Here is a 17,538-nt window from a genome sequence, read left to right on the forward strand (position 1 = left end):
GGAATTAAAAACAAACAGCGCAAACCGAAGGAAACTAGAGCCTGCCTTACACAAATCCTACATGCCTTATGACAAAACATTGTCACTTCTGTTTTGTCGGCATTCAACATCAAAAAGTCACCTCACTGTGAACTGTTTTCTTTCTTCGACAGAAAGCAGCCCTGATGAACACTACCAACCAGGCCCTTAAAACAAGAATATTAAGTATTTTTCCAAACTGGAAGTAAAATGTTTTTTATTTCAGCTTATTTCAAGAGGAGTTTGTCCCTGAGTCCCTAAGTTTTAAATATTTATTGGATCATTTCTCAAGTTCATTATTTTGTATACAGCACATATGTCCGTGTTTAACTTCCAATTTAGTGTTTTAAGTTATTTAATTATACTCCAAGGAGTTGAGATTACATTTTCACACATAAAAAATTAATTTGATCTCCAGGTTGCAAGTGTAAATGCACACATGCGTTTATAGGTTACAGTATGTATTTTCGTCATCATTTGTGACAGTTTGTTAACTTGTGCTATGTAAATATGGTTAATCTTAGACATCTTCATGTTTGTTTGTTAAATTTAACTATTTTGAAGATAAAAATAACGAACAACAGTCTAGACATTGGGATCAAATCTAAGTAGTGTCAATTAGAAATCTTTTCACAGGTTGATTGGAACAGATAGCAGCAGCCAGCGGAGTTGTGATTGTTATTTAATTTATTTCATCATCATAACATTTGACCAATAACAATATAAAATAATACAATAGATCTATGAAAGAGTCCATCCACAGTCCTGTAAAATGAGAGCTGTGGGTAATGAGGCTGCCTGACAGCAAACATGCCACCCCGACTTCTGCTCATTGAAGACATCATATCCTGTGATGACAGGTGTTCATCATCACCATCACATCACTGTGTATGACATACACAGTATGCATGTGTCTGTTTTTGACAATGTTGGCTGCATGGTTTCAGTCCAGTGACGCTGTCCTCAAACACATGGCGGTCTTCCTACATTCAGGAGTCCTGTGGTGGTTAAAACTGAATTATATGTGAGGGATCACCAAGCCAGCTGTTCCACTGGAACATTTGGAAACAAATAATCCACCACAGCAGGACCACAGAGTCTAAACGGCATATTTCCAAGAATTAGTCAATAACTGGATTTTAACTACAACTACGATGGCAATCTGTGTTATGTGGTAGCAAATGGGTTCTGAAGTGCTTTGGAAAGAAATCTCAGTCCATCTTGTCTTGGTTTTATCACTGTAGTTGAAAGCAGATTATGATGGGCTCTGTGGGAAGACAATAGGGTAAATTTGGCTGTAGTGGTCCACGAAGTGGACCTCCAGACCCTGGGTGATATAGTCCGCCAGGTCAGAGAAGTCCTTCCTGTTCTCAGCTGGCAAGACGATGCAGGTCACACCAGCACGACGAGCCTGACAGGGACAAGAAAATCCAGTTCAAATTGTGGAGTTTACATTAATTTGGAACTTATTTCAAGATGACGTCAAGAACAACAGGTTTTTTGCCCCTGACAACAGGATTGTAATTGTTGATTCATCCAACATCTCGGCCCCCAGAAATATGTGAACTATCTGAAGTACTGGTGAGATTGTCACTGGAGTGAGAGACTGTGAGAACTGTGAACCACTGAACACCGCACTTTTACACCTTCACTTCCACCTCCACCTGCACCTTCTGTGTACTTAACTTTTATGTACACACACACTTAACTAAATGGTCAGCCACTTTGCACTCTATACATTTTAGTTTATTTGCTGCTGTTGAGTATAGTATGTTTTATGCTGTTGGTATATCTTATGCTGCTGGTATATTTTACTGTTTATTGTTCTAGTATATTCTTATTGCCTTACTATATTTTCATTTCTGGTATATTTTTATTGCATTTATACATATTTTTATCTGCATGTTAGTTTAGTTTATTCTAGTATCTATATCTTATTTTATTATTACTTTCTTATATTTCCTATTGTTCTAACATTGGGGTTGCAATACAAATTTCCTTGACATGCTATGCTCAGTGATAATAAAGACGATCTTGAATCTTGAATCAGTGGCTGCTGTGACAATAGTTTGATTGCTTAAACAAGACAAACTAAAATGCCCAAGTCCGGAGTCAGCTTATTGTAAATCAAGTCGAAAAGAGAGACAATTAGAATTCTGCACATCCTCCAGGCTATTTTCAGACTTTTAGAAAAGCTATCCCATGTCAGGAGAGCAGTTGAGGAGATGTTGCTCTCTCTTTCAGATGAAACATCTCCAAACTGGAGGGAATTTAGGCTGCTTTCCCGACCAATATGTCATATCTTCAATAGATGTTTTACTAAGTGGAACCTTTCCGGACCTCTGGAAAGAGTATAAATTAATATCATTAGCTAAAGATGGAAGAGCAGGTTTAACTGGCTTGAGCTGCAGACCCATTAGTATTCTCACTGTGTTCAGTAAGCTACTTGAGAAGATAATTTTCAATTCAATACAATTTTCAAAATGCTAAAATATTTTAGTACAAATGGACTACTTACATCAGCATTGCATGCTTACTGACAGGGCACTCTACTAGCACTTCATAAGTATAAATGACTCATCAATAGCTGGGGCTGTGCTTTTGGATTTTACTGCAGCTTTTGATGTCACTGACCACTTGAAGCTCAAATGTTTTTTACCAGTTTTTCAACTCTAGCTTCTAATGAAGTGCTGCTGGAAAAAATAAAAAAAATCCCCAACAACTTCAAATTGTTTAGAACAGCAACCAGATTAGATCTACATTGTTCTTTCCTAGCTGAAATGTGTGAGATGCTCAAACGATTATCTTGGCTGTGAAGGCTAAATTAAAATATAGTCTTCTGTTATTCATGCAAACTTCCATCTGAAAACTACACCACACTGCCTTTTGTGAAACATCCGTATGAAGTGGTTTATGTCAGAATGCCTGCTAAATCCTGTTTGTGGATTTTGGTCCCACCCTTAGCACCATCATCCTGGCTCTGCTGCAGGACAATCTTTCCCAGCTAAGTGTGTCTGACTCCACCTGCAAGTGGCTCACAGACTTCCTGTTTGACAGGCAGCATCACCATCAGCACCCACAATGCTGCGTCCTATCACCTCTACTCTTCTCCCTAAATACCAACAGCTGCACCTCCAGTCATCAGTCCATCAAGCTTGTGAAGTTTGTAGATGACACCACCCTCATTGGACTCATCTCTGGTCAGGATGAGTCCACCTACAGGTGGAAGACTGACCATCTGGTGACCTGGTGCAGACAGAACAACTTGGGACTCAATGCTCTAAAGTCTGTCAAGATGGTTGTGCACTTCAGAAGATCTTGAAGACCAAAACCTTACACAAGAACAGTTTCTTCCTGAACTTGCTTCATCAACAAAGTCACCTGTGTCACAGAAAAGCACATGATTTTGCCAGGTGTGAAAACTGGCACAAACAGGTGCAGGGATAATTTAAAGGAGGCAGCGCAAAGAGAGTTTCGATTTTCAATAATCGCTCTCCAATGAACACATGCGTTGAATATTGGCACCACAATGTAACTTTGAATGCAGTTAAAGCAGGAGCAGTCTCCATTGACGTATACATGAATGAGTAATTCTTATAGTATCTGTTATCTGCATCAGATTTATGCTGAATGTATAGCTTCTCCCTCAGTTCATCAAATCCCTGCAACCATCTAATGACAGCAGGTCACATGCTGATACATCTGTTGTCTCTACCTTGAATCACGTGCAAATGACACCAGGCTGCTACAGAATAACCACACACACTTCTGCACACGCTCATGGGAGAGATGTCAGATGCCAGCAGCTCATCAATAATGTCTATCATAGCCTCCTGTCCAACATGATGATGCCATTTGTGACATGACATGTACAGTAAAATTAAAACTGAAATAACGTTGGCTTGATGAGGTCATATAATCGACTTCATCAACATTTTTTCATTTCTTATTTCTGTCATCATTGCACAAAAAACAAAACAGACCACACCATCTGCCTTTCCCTCCAGATCTGTAGTGCTGTGTAGTCACGTGATGTGAATGGCTGAGAGTATATTTATAAATCACTACACTATCAGATTTGAAATCCACTTCACCCAGCCCTTTTGGGCTCAACATGAACATGAACCAAAGTAGTGGGTGAGCCTGGAGATTCCCACACAGTAAGTCCACTCAAGACCTACCACTTTGCACTGTTGAGCTTGTGTAATTAAAATAGTGCCCTCACCCTTCCTCCTGTTTATTACAAGTCCAACAGTGTTATAGAGGTGAAATGTTAAATCGATGCAAGTACTCTTTTAAACATTGCATATATTCATGGTTACATATAGTTTGAATATGCTGGGAACCACATATATCTATATATATTTGTGTATGTGTGTCTTATACTTACAGCTATAGTTTTCTCTTTGATTCCACCTACTGGCAGTATTTTGCCAGTCAGTGACACTTCACCAGTCATGGCTACGTTCTGACGCACTGGCTGATTGGTTGCCAGGGATAACAGTGCTGTAACAATGGTGCAGCCAGCACTTGGTCCATCCTTGGGAGTTGCCCCCTAGAAACAAGTGACAGTTACAGACAAACAGACGGGAATGATCATTGCTGCCACCCACAGTGTATTTTCGATGCTATCACAGTGGACACATATTTTGACATATACACTTTTTAAAGCACTTCTGTTTAGAAAGATGCTATGCAAATAAAATGCATTTTCATTCGCATACTATTAAGGTAGTAGGTAGGTAGTATAAATAAGTAATAAGAATAAAAAAGACTGAGCACAGTAATTAGTAAAACATTCATTTACAGTACTGTATTGCCATGGTTACCTCAGGGACATGCAGGTGGAGGTGCGAGGTGACCAGAAAGTGATTTTCTGGTTCTTGGGTCATCAGAAAGGCTCTAGCAAAGGTTGAAGCAATCTTTGCACTCTCTTTCATAACGTCCCCCAGCTGACCTGTAGAGGAGCACAAACGTCTTTAATATGCTTTCTGTTCAGTATCTGGTGAAGATAACAGAACAATACTGGACAGTGTCTGATTAACCTCCACTCCGCAGAGTGACTCAGTTCGTGGCCTTCCTGACTGACCTGTAACCTCCAGTGACCCCTCTCCTTTAGGGTCTGCTCCTCCCAGAGGACGGCGCAGTGAAGTCTCAATGAACAGCGTTGATCCTCCTACACAGAAGACAAAATGTAGACAGACCTTCAGTAGGTCACAGTTTCTATTGATACAGGTCTGTATGTGCGTGCGTGTGTGTGTGCGTGCGTGCGTGAGTGCACGTGTCTTACCGAGAGCGGTCCATGCCAGCCCCATTACCACCCCTGGTGGGGTGACATTGTACATTCGATCCACTGTGAAAACAGGTTTACCCACATGGTCCTGCAAGTTGTCAGGTGTAACAGTCACTGCGGTTTGCTTACCACTGACAATACTGAATGCCACCTTACGGAAAACCTGACGGACAGACAGACAGATAGAAAAGCAATTACACACTGGAAAAGAACAATGGGGGATGTGCTACTTTCTGGTGTTTCTGTGCTCTTAGGATAAGAAATAATGGTTTTCTCACATACAAGCACAGACCATATGCTGGTTTCCAAATTAATAGCATGTCCACATTGATATGTTTTCATTTTAAAATGAAAACTACGTCCATCTAGACAAGCATTTCAGAAATAATCTCCTTCCATACTAACACACCTGAAAATCCATATCACATGACCATTCACACACACTGGGCATGCGTGCTGGTGTAAAAAGGAAACAGATGGGTTGGCTGCTTAGTTGCAGAAAATATTGCAGAGGAAAACCAGAGATTTCTTTGCTTGGACTGAGGATGAAGTGGTGCTGCTGCTGAAAGTAACACATAAGTATAAGGTGGCAGCAGAAAACATAGGTGGGGAGTCATCATAAAGCACATACAACAATGTATTATACCTGTATCAAAAGGAGGGTTTTTTTATATTTCTGTTTATTATGTTATTTTAACTTTCTATCATACAGTATTTTACAGCTACCAGGGCCGATACTGAGGCAACAGATAACGTTTTTTCCTGAAAGAAGGACAAAAATGAGGAGTACTTTCGAACTAAGCTATTTTTATTAAAACATTGTCAACAACATTGTGTTTTTGTCTTACAATTTCATCATTTCAGCTCATTTATTTTCATCATAACACATACTCCATCGCAGAGGCAAACATTGCTCCTATATTTTTTAGATTAAAAGGGTTCGTACTACTCCTGTCCAGTGAAAATCGTGTGACTGCATTGTATCTCTTGTATGGGCAGAGAAAATGCTCTTCTAAACGCCTCTAGCTGGAAAATGCAGTGCAACAAAGTTAAAAAAACAGGCCACTTTTCTAAGGTCAGGAAAAGTTTAATTTTAGAGATATGTGGTTCTCACAGGACAACAATGTTACAAATATGATGATCTTATAGAGTATGATGCACTGGTGAAGATTAAACTATCCAGCTGTATATAAAGTACAACCTGTAAACCTGTAAATCCAACCTAAAATGCAACCTGCACATTAATGCAGCAGTAAAATTCATCCAAAAACAACAGATGTCCAATCCTGTTTCAAACAAATTTGGGACGATGTGTAAATAGAAATAGAATGTGATGATCTGCAAAACACTGAAACCCCATATTTAACTGAAAATAGCACAAAGACAACATATCTAAGGTTGAGAAGAGAGTCATTGTTTTTTGAAAATGATATCCTCATTTAGAATTTAACCACAGCAACATGTTTTAAAAAAGTTGAGACAGTGGCAACAAAAGATTGGAAAAGCTGACATTCTAAAAGAAAGCACCTGGTGAAACATCTCATAATTAATTAGGTAACAGGTTAGCAACGTGATTGCACATAATAACTATGCACTGGAGTTGTACAGACTGACAGCGGTGGGAATGAAGGACTGCTGTAGTGCTCCTTCCTGCACTGAGGGTGTCTCGGCCGGCCACTGAAAAAGCTGCTCGGCTCCTCTACAGTCCTGTGCAGTGGGTGAGAGCTGTTGTCCATGGTGGCTGCAAGCTTGGCCGACAGCCTCCTCTCACCCACCTTCTCCACAGAGCCCAGGGGCCTGGACTCTGTGGAGGAGGTGGGGCCCTCCTGTCCCACTCTGTGCTGCCCAGAAGACCCAGCAGACGACAGCGTAGATGATAGCAGGAGGCTACCACAGAGTCATAAAAAGTCCTGAGCAGGGGTCTGCACACTCTCCAAAGGACCTCAGTCTCCTCAGGAGGTGGAGGTGACTCTGGCCCCTCTTGGACAGGGCGTCAGTGTTGTGGGACCAGTCCAGTTTATTGTTAAGGTGAACACCCAGGTACTTGAATCTGTCCACTGTCTCTATGTTCTCCCCCTGGATGTTCACTGGTGAGTGTGGTAGTGTCCTCCTTCTGAAGCCAACAACCATCTCCTTTTTCTTACTGGTGTTCAAGCACAGGTGGTTGCGCTCACGCCAGTCCACAATGTCCATAATGACTGACCGGTACTCCAGCTCGTTCCCCTCTGACACACAGCCCGCGATGGCGGAGTCATCAGAGAACTTCTGAAGATGACAGCTGTCCGTGTTGTAGGTGAAGTCCGAGGTATAGATGGTGTAGAGGAAAGGTGAGAGGACGGTGCCCTTGAGTGCTCCCATGCTGCAGACTACCACCTCTGACTCACAGCTGTATATTTGCACGTACTGTGGACGGTAAGTGAGGCAGTCGATTGTCCAGGCAGCCAGATGTCTATCCATTCCCGCGTCCTCCAGCTTCCCCCTCGGCAGTGCCGGTCTGATGGTGTTGAAAGCGCTGGAGAAGAACATAACCCTCACATGGCAGCTGGCGATCTCCAGGTGGGTGAGCGCCCATTGCAGCAGGTAGGTGACATCTTCTACCCTGATGTTGGGCCTGTAGGCAAACTGCAGCAGGTCCAGGGTGGAACTCACCACATAGCGGAGGTGGCTGGGGAGGAGCCTCTCCATGTTCTTCATGAGGTGGGAGGTCAGGGCGACAGGTCTGTAGTGGGCCACTTCCTTGGCGTGAGTTATCTTAGGAACCAGGACCACACAGGAGGTTTTTCACAGGACAGGGACCTTCTCCAGGCTGAGGCTCAGGTTGAAGAAGTGGCAGAGGACCTCACAGAGCTGGTCCGCACAGGTCCTCAGCAGCCTGGGGCTGATGCCGTCTGGTCCTGCAGATATCCTCTGCTTTAGTCGCCTCAGCTCTCTCCTCACCTGGTCCAATGTCCAGAGCATGCTCCAGTCTGTGGCCTGGAAACAGTCCCTCAGTCTCTCATTAGCCTCCTCAGTCCACACTTTCACAGTCCTCTTCTGTGCAGGTTCCTTTCGCACCCTGGGTGTGTATTTGGGGAGCAGATGAACAAGGTCGTGATCAGCGTCCTTCACATTCACATACAGCAGGTCCAGTGTCGTATTATCCCTCGTATGACACTTGACATACTGTGTGAATGTTGGGAGAGAGGCGGAGAGAGAAGCGTGATTGAAGTCCCCACTGATCAGCAGCAGGGCTCAGGGGTGGCGCGTCTGGATCTGCCTGACAGTGCTGTGGAGCCGCTCACACACATGAGGAAAGTACACGCAAAAAACACAATCACGTGCAAAAACTCCCTCGGTAGATAGTTCGTTCCTCCTCCGCCTTGTTAGAGATAGAGCGGATGTTTCACATGATGACAGAGGGAACAGAAGTCCTCTGCTTCTTTCGTCCACCTCTGCAGCCTCTCATTTCCTCCGCATCTGCAGGGACGGCGGGCTTGTCCGCGTACAGCAAAGAAGGGCCGTGCAGACTCAGGAGTTCTTGTATGTGTAAGTGGGACGCTCGGAGCTGTGGCTGAATCCAAAAGGGGTCCTCGACGCTGACCCAAAAAATGAAAAAAACAGTGCCAAACAAAATAAAAATGGGTTTCCCACATGCAGAGTTGCACAATGCTTCACCCACTTTAAAGAAAGATAAAGTAATGTGTCTATTTACATAAGAAAAAAGAAGGAAAAGTAAGAAAAAAGGGTTCAGAGCAACTGTAACCAGCTGCAGGTCATCCAGCACCATCTTGACACAGTGCATTATCGTGTATAGTTCAAGAGCCAACATCTGTGATGGTATAGGGGTGCATCAGTGCGCATGATAAGAGTAACGTGCACATTTGTGAGGGCACCATTAGCGATGAATTAAATATACAGGTTTTGGAGCAACATATGCTGCCAAGTAGACAACATCTTCTTCTGGGAGGGCCTTGCTTATTTCAGCAAGACAACGCTAAACAACATTCTGCGCTTATTTCAACAACCTGGCTCCGCAGTAAAAGAGTGTGGGTGCTGAACTGGCCTGCCTGCAGTCCTGACTTGTCACCCACTGAAAATGTTTGGTGCATCATGAAACGTGAAATACGACAAAGGAGACCCTGAACTGTTGAGCAGCTGATATTCAGCAGCTGTACATCAAGCAAGAATGGGAAAACATTCCACTTTCAGGATTACAGCAGTTGGTCTCCTCAGTTCCCAAACGCTTACAGACTGTTGTTAAAAGAAGAGGTGATGCAACAGAGTGGTAAACATGAACCTGTCCTAACTTTTTTTGAAACATGTTGTTGGCATCAAATTCTAAATGGGGAAATAATTTTCAAAAACAATGAAATTTCTCTGTTCCTACATTCGATATGTATTTGCATTGGGGTATTTTCACAATGTGGTGGCAGGTTGTTATGGAGACCATTCTTTCATTCTGGAGAAATAAAATGATGCTAAACTTGGTTTTTGTGTGTATGTAAGAAAGCAAACAATGTGTGTGTGTGTGTGTGTGTGTGTGTGTGTGTGTGGTGTTTGTATGATTGGCGTTGATGCAGCTATATCTAGAAGAATAGTTTAGTTCCTTTAATAAAGGGTCCTGTTTGATACTTAACTGAAGATCTACCTGTAGAAAAAAGTGGTTTTATTTTATATTATCCACCAACAAAGATACTTCAATACTACTAGGCTATTTCTAGGGTACTATAGCCTTGTCTTGCTCTCACATTTTCTTTTAAAAAATGAACAGTAATAAATCAAAGTGTTACTACATTACTGGTCAAGAATACACATCTCATTCATTTCCCCTCAGTTTCATTGTTTGTCTGTCTCATATTACTAGCTCTGCTAGGTGGTTGGAAGTCCCTGCCATGGGGGATTAGGGTAAGCAGTATTTATTTATGTAAGCATTTTGTGTTCTAAAATGAAAATGGATTGACGTGAAAGGAGCCTAAGATTAGTTTAGCTGGTGGTTTTCTGTTCCTTTCTGACCTGTACCATACCGTTCCAACCTCTTACCTACTGCAACACCAGCAGTCCCTGCTGGTCCTGTCAAAGGATAAAGTTGTAGTAGGATTCAGTTTGTGTGAGTCTGTGTTCTGCAGATCAAGATCGAAATCTTTGTTCTGAGTAGACTAATGCATGTGAGCTCTGGTTTAGTAAAGACAGAAGAAAAGACCTTCACACTATTTTACCTTTTCAACTTGTTTTTGCAGGTTCCTGACTCCAGATTCCCTGCAGTACTGCCTGATGAGCAGACTGAGAGCATCAGATGAGATTGAAGCCTTCTCCTCAGTCAGACCACACAGAGAGCGGAGCTGAGGGACCAGGTAACGCTGGAGAGACAGAGAAATGGAAAGTAAAAGCATGATGTACAACTAAGGCATATTGAACTTTTATTTACTACTTGATTCCTTAACAGTGAGAAAAATAAATCTTCTTTTAAGTACACAACAATAATCATCATAAGATAATTTATACAGTACTCTTTTTTTTTTTAATTTTACATATTACATAAGTGCAGAGATAGAAATTGGTGTTACCTCAGCAATAGCCAGTTTCTCCTGGGCCACATATCCAGACACATTGATCATCTCCATCCTGTCTCTGAGAGGCTCTGGGATGGTGTCAATCACATTGGCCGTGCAGATAAACAAAACCTTCATTGGCAGAGAGTGATGGGTGGGTCATTTTGTCATTGAAACTTTGAAATTGTATAGAAATAGCGGACACTCTTACCTTTGAGAGATCTACAGCAACATCAAGGTAGTGGTCGAGGAAGTTGGCATTCTGTTCAGGATCCAAGAGTTCCAGCAATGCAGAGGATGGATCACCCTGGTAACCACGTCCAATTTTATCCACCTGGTAATGACAGGTCAGACAGATACATAGATTCATTATCATTATTCTCTAGCACAGTAACCAAGGATTATCGCCACACTTCTGATTGATATATATATATATATATATCAGATGTTGTTCCTGGTATCTGCTGGAGCCACTCTCCCAGTTTGGGGTTTACTGCCCCGAGTGCCCCCACTACCACAGGGACCACGCTAGCCTTGACCTTCCACATCTGTTCCAGCTGCTCTTTCAACCCTTGGTACTTCTCAATTTTCTTGTGTTCCTTCTTCCTAATGTTGGCCTCAGCTGGGATTGGCACATCTATTACCACCACCCTCTTCTGCTCTTTGTCTACCACCACTATGTCCGGTTGGTTAGCCAGGAGCTGTTTGTCAGTCTTGAAGCTGAAGTCCCACAGGATCTTGGCTCTGTTGTTCTCAGCCACTTTCTGTGGTATGGCCCATTGGGATTTGGGTACTTCTATTCCATACTGGTTGCAGGTGTTTCTGTATACTATCCCAGCCACTTGGTTGTGCCTCTCCATGTATGCTGATCCAGCTAGCATCTTCCATCCTGCTACTATGTGCTGGACTATCTCAGGGGCTTCTTTGCACAGTCTGCATCTTGGGTCTGATCTACTCTGGTACTCTGGTTATGGCTTGTTCTTGTGCTGCCATGATTAGTGCCTCTGTACTGTCTGTCAGTCCTGCATTTTCCAGCCACTGATAGGATTTCTTGATATCAGCCACTTCCTCTATCTGACGGTGGTACATGCCATGTAGGGGCTTGTCCCTCCAGGTTGTCTACTCCTTCTTCTCTACACTCTTATCACTCTTATCCCTCTAGAGGGAGACATTCACTTAGCAGTTCATCCTTCAGGGCCATATCTTTGATGTATTCTTGAATTTTTGATGTTTCATCCTGGACTGTGGCCTTGATGCTCACTAGCCCTTGGCCTCCCTCTTTCCGCTTAGTGTATAGCCTCATGGTGCTGGACTTGGGGTGGAACCCTCCGTGCATGGTGAGGAGCTTTCTAGTCTTGATATCTGTGGCTTCTATCTCCTCCTTTGGCCAGCGTATGATACCAGCGGGGTATCTGATGACTGGTATTGCGTACACAACCTTGTTCTTACCATTCAGCTGACTTTTCAGGACCTGCCTTACTCTCTGGAGGTATTTGGCTGTTGTTGACTTACTTGTGGCCTCTTAATGGTTTCCATTAGCCTGTGGGATGCCAAGGTACTTGTAGCTGTCTTGGATATCACCTATGTTGCCGTCTGGTAGGTCAATCCCCTCAGTCCTGATCATCTTGCCTCTCTTTGAGACCATCCGGCAACTGTCCAATCTGAATGACATCCCTATGTCCCTAATATATATATATATATATATATATATATACATACATATACATACATATATATATATATATATATATATACATATATATATATATATATACACATATATATATACATACATATATATATATATACACATATATATATATATACATACATATACATACATATATATATATGTATATATACACATATATATATATATATATGTATATATACACATATATATATATATATATATATATACACATACATATATATATACATATATATATACACATATATATACACATATATATATATATATATATATATATATATATATATATATAAATAAAAGAGTGGCGGCTAATTACAGCAGCTCCAAACTTTCCCACAATGTCCCTACACTCACAATTCCATCATCAGCATACCTGTGATCAAACCTGCATTCCTCTAGCCAATGAGAAACTGGATGCTGTTTTTTAAATATCAGTGCAATTTTGTCATTATGTCATTTTTAACTACCACAATGACTTCCAGGAAAAACAGGGAGACTCAGCATAGAGTTTCCATCAACTGTTGGAGTTTAATTGGCAAAATCTTTCTTTGTTGCCAAGTTCAACAAGGAGTGTTACACACTTACAGTTTACTTGGATATCACTCAGAGTGGTTTCATAAATTTGTTAAAAAATGCATTTGAGAATAATTTCAATTTGTTTGCTCTGTGAGACCAGCGATATGCTTCTTACTCTAGAAGACTTTTTTAAATCGCATCGGGAGATCCATTCATCCATGGCTCGGGAACAGCTGTTAGCACTGTGTAACACTAAGGTACTCCCAGAAGGAAAAGGGAAATGTGAACTGGAGTGAACTGATGTGAGAAGAAAAGATGGTATAAACCATCGATACCGTCTCTTATTATAGGGAATGTGAGATCTCTCTGTAATAAGATGTAAGGGCTAATGGCACAAATCACACTGCAGAGGGAGTAATGTGAGTGTAGCATGATCTGCTTCAAAGAGACATGGCTGAATGAACTCACTCTGGATGTCCATGTTACTTTGGATCGTTTTTCACTGCTGGGAGTGGACAGGAGAGCAAAGGAGAGCGGTAAGAGACAACAAGACAAGACAGCAGATGGTGAAACCCAGGGCACATTAGTGTAAAGGAGCAACACTGCATGAGAGACATTTCAGAGGGAGCCTGCCAGCTCCTACACACTGTGGTTTCACAGCTGAAGACACACCTCCAGGTCCTCCTCCGAAGGACAGCTACAGGAGGAAGCTGGAGGAGTGCAGTCAGGGGAACAATGCCAAAGAAGTCTGGAGAGGCCTAAAAACCATCTCTGGCCAAACCAATGACAATGGGACAGGCACAGAATCTGGAGACCGGAAATTGGCAAACAAACTGAATCTGATGGTGCGAACTGAACGGAATCACCTGAACATAAACGGTAGCAAGACAGAGGAGATGTTGATAGACTTTCGCAGGAAGGTGCCACAGATTACACCGGTAAACATCCAGGGTTTGGACATGGAGATTGTGGGTGAGTACAAATACCTGGGTGTTCACCTCAACCACAAACTGGACTGGACCACCAACACAGATGCCCTGTACAAAAAGGACAAAGTTGACTCCATCTGCTGAGAAGAATAGGTCCTTTGAAGTTTGCAGGAGACTGTTAAGAACATTTTATGACACTGTGGTGGCATCTGCATCTATGCGGTGAACAACCCCTCTCAACCCCTGCATGAGACGGTGGGGGCCTTAAGGAGCTCCTTCAGCAAAAACTGCTGCATCCAGTATGTAAGAAGGAAAACTACAACAGGTCCTTCATTCCAACAGCTGTCAGACTGTTCTCTCCAATGTCATTTAACATTTAATTATCAACATCATTTAACATAGCACTGTGTTGATGTTGTTTCACATCACAACATCACAAACCTATGCTTATATATATTTTCTACTGTGCAATAGTACAAATTACTTTTAACCTTTTATTATCCATATCCTAGCATGTGTGATTCAAAAAGCTTCCATTGAGAAACTGAGTCCTCCTTCTAAAGGCAACTTCATTTTTATACAGTTTTTGCGTTTAATGTACATATATATATACATATATATATATATATATATATATCCGTGATTCATCTCCGTTATTCTTGCTATTATTGGGGTCTGTAACAAAGTCATTTCCCTGGCGTAGGATCAATAAAGTTATTTCTTGTCTTATTTTATATATTATACATTTACATAGCCCTGGCAAATTTGTGTAATATTACAGCGCCGCCTGTTAGTATTGGCACCCATGAAGTTTAAGTACTTGATGTTAAACATCTCCTGAACAAAAGTGATGTAGGGATGCAGATTTTTTTTTTACAGATAGCTTGTGTTTAATATTAAAGAGGAAAGTATCAACAAAATAAAAAAAATAAAAAAGTAGAGTGAAAAAGGTAAATTGCTGTATCACTAGTATTGGCACCCTGGCTGTTTGTCCTAAAACCTAACCTAATCTGACTCAGCAATGGTAGATTACAAATGGAAATCACCTGTGAAGCCTTGTCTGTTCCCATGTGACATGAAATGGCCAATGAATGATGAGATTTGTTTTTTGAAAAGCCAACTGTTTCACTCAGTCCTTTTTTCACAATGGTGAAGACAAAGAGCTGTCTGAAGAAACAAGAAATGCTGTTGTTTACATACATAAGAGCTCCAAAGGATATAAAACCATTTCCAAAGAGCTTGGCATCCCTGTGTCAACTGTGCGTAATGTTATTAAGAAATATTTGAAGCATGGAACTGTCAAGAACCTCCCTGTAGAGCCCTGCGCGGGACTGTTTTCTTAATCCTGCTCCTGCCCGCTCCCGCTGAATTTCTGACCATTACCGCCCGCACCTGCAACATGTATATCCACTTCCACCCACACCAGCAAAATTCTGAGAATTTATGCCCGCACAATAATAGAAATGAATTGATTTTGTGTCTTCTCCTGTCCCGCAGGAGAAAACACGTCATTTTATAGGTTATTAATAGATACTTATGGGGATGTTTGATTTGTTTCCCTGGGTCTTTGACACACTGGGAGAGACCTTGTTTTAGGTTTTTTCGATTTCAGTTGTTGACTCCATCATCCTGTCACTCCCGCAGTGTTTTTTTTTTTTTTTTGCTGCCCGTTCCCGCCCGCAGCAAAATTCAAACCACCTGCTCCCGCGAGATTTGTGTTAGGTCCCGCGGGACCCAATCCCAATGCAGCCCTCTACCTCCCTGGGCATAAGGCTAAGAGAAAAATCAATGAGAGAACTCGTCGGAGGTTGTTGCAATTGGTGACAGAATCACCTCAGGTAACATCTAGAGAGCTGCAGGCCCACCTGGAGCAGTCTGGGGTAACTGTTTCAAGAAGCACCATAAGGCGCACACTCAACACAGCAGGGCTATTTGGGCAGAGGCCAAGGAAGACCCCATTGTTGAAAACAAGACACAAAAGGGAGCGTCTGGATTTTGCGAAAGAGAACCTGGACCACAGTCCTTCTGGGCGAATGTGTTGTGGACAGATGAGACAAAAGTAGAACTTTTTGGCAACTCTTACAAGCAGTATGTTTACAGGCACCGCAATGAAGCATTCAAAGAAAAGAAAAGGGACCCTTCAAATATCAGGGACCTACAACACATAGCAAAGTAGGAGTGGGAGAAAATACCACAAGACAAATGCAAGAAGCTCACTGATGGCTACAGGAGACATTTGGAGGCCGTCATCGCTGCCAATGGGTGTGCAACGAAATACTAAGGAGGGGTGCCAATACTCATGCACCTGCTGTATTTCTGTTTTGTTGTCTTTGAAATTCCAATGCCTATTTTGAGGGAAAACAACTTTTTAGTTGCTTTGGACCTTCATTTATACAATCTTGGTATTGCAAATTGTGTACGTTTCCATTTATTTATGGAGAAATTACAAAGATTGGGAAAAAATAAAGGGGTGCCAATACTAACAGGCAGCGCTGTAGTTCTTTAGGGATAGTGGTCACATACAGCCACTTATTATTACACAACTATGCATGCCCTTTTTAAATTATAATGATAATTGAAATCACGTAAATGGCCTTAATCAAAAGTTTACATACTCTTGAATGTTTGGCCTGAATAAAGACACAAGTTGACACTCTACAGGTTTCAATGGCGGTTAAGGCTAAGCTACCACACCTGTGACCTGTCTGATTGTATTTAGTGTCTGTGTATAAGAGCGGTTCCATAGCCCCAATGATGGATCAAAGAACAAGGAAGACTACGTCGCCCGGACTGGCGTTACCGGGGCCCCACCCTGGAGCCAGGCCTGGGGTCGGGGCTCGTAGGCGAGCACCTGGTGCCCGGGCCTTTGCCCATGGGGCCCGGCCGGGCACAGCCCGAAGGAGCGACGTGGGCCCACCCTCCAGTAGGCCCATCACCCGCAGGAGGGATCAGAAGGGGCCGATGCGGTGGGATTTGGGTGGCAGTCGTGGGCGGGGGCCCCGACGGCCCAATCCCTGGATTCAGAATCTGGCAATGGGGACATGGAATGTCACCTCGCTGGGGGGGAAGGAGCCCGAGCTAGTGCGGGAGGTTGAGCGGTACCGGCTAGAGATAGTCGGGCTCACCTCCACGCACAGTCTGGGTTCTGGAACCCAACTCCTTGAGAGAGGCTGGACTCTCTTCTACTCTGGAGTTGCCCACGGTGAGAGGCGGCGGGTTGGTGTGGGCTTGCTTATGGCTCCCCACCTTAGCCGCCATGTGTTGGAGTTTTCCCCGGTGAACGAGAGGGTCGCTGCCCTACGCCTTCGGGTTGGGGACAGGTGCCTCACTGTTGTTTCGGCCTATGGGCCGAACAGCAGTGTAGAGTACCCACCCTTCTTGGAGTCCGTGGGAGGGGCGCTGGAAAGTGCTCCGACTGGGGACTCCATTGTTCTACTGGGGGACTTCAACGCTCACGTGGGCAGCGACAGTGTTACCTGGAGAGGCGTGATGGAGCGTGAGGAACGGCCTCCCCGATCTGAACCCGAGCGGTGTTCTGTT

The 17,538-nt window shown here is 42.9% G+C and overlaps 1 protein-coding gene across 2 annotated transcripts in view; it reads right to left on the bottom strand.

Moving 5' to 3' along the window:
- Nucleotides 1-693: 693 nt before the first annotated feature.
- Nucleotides 694-17,538, bottom strand: part of lonp1 (lon peptidase 1, mitochondrial) — a 28,351-nt gene continuing 11,506 nt past the window's right edge. The window contains exons 14-21 of one of the 2 annotated variants that reach the window (XM_041935355.1): nt 11,051-11,173; nt 10,855-10,971; nt 10,507-10,647; nt 5,309-5,474; nt 5,108-5,194; nt 4,848-4,975; nt 4,409-4,573; nt 694-1,429 (exon numbers count right to left, since the gene is read on the bottom strand). In XM_041935355.1, coding sequence (XP_041791289.1) covers nt 1,274-1,429; nt 4,409-4,573; nt 4,848-4,975; nt 5,108-5,194; nt 5,309-5,474; nt 10,507-10,647; nt 10,855-10,971; nt 11,051-11,173 — 1,083 coding nt within the window. In that variant the 3' untranslated portion in view covers nt 694-1,273. Of the gene's footprint in view, nt 1,430-4,408; nt 4,574-4,847; nt 4,976-5,107; nt 5,195-5,308; nt 5,475-7,336; nt 8,887-10,506; nt 10,648-10,854; nt 10,972-11,050; nt 11,174-17,538 lie in introns of those variants that run through there. The other variant, XM_041935356.1, reaches the window with a different exon arrangement.

This window comes from Chelmon rostratus, chromosome 4 (genome assembly GCF_017976325.1).
Source record: "Chelmon rostratus isolate fCheRos1 chromosome 4, fCheRos1.pri, whole genome shotgun sequence".
Taxonomy (NCBI): Eukaryota; Metazoa; Chordata; class Actinopteri; order Chaetodontiformes; family Chaetodontidae; genus Chelmon; species Chelmon rostratus.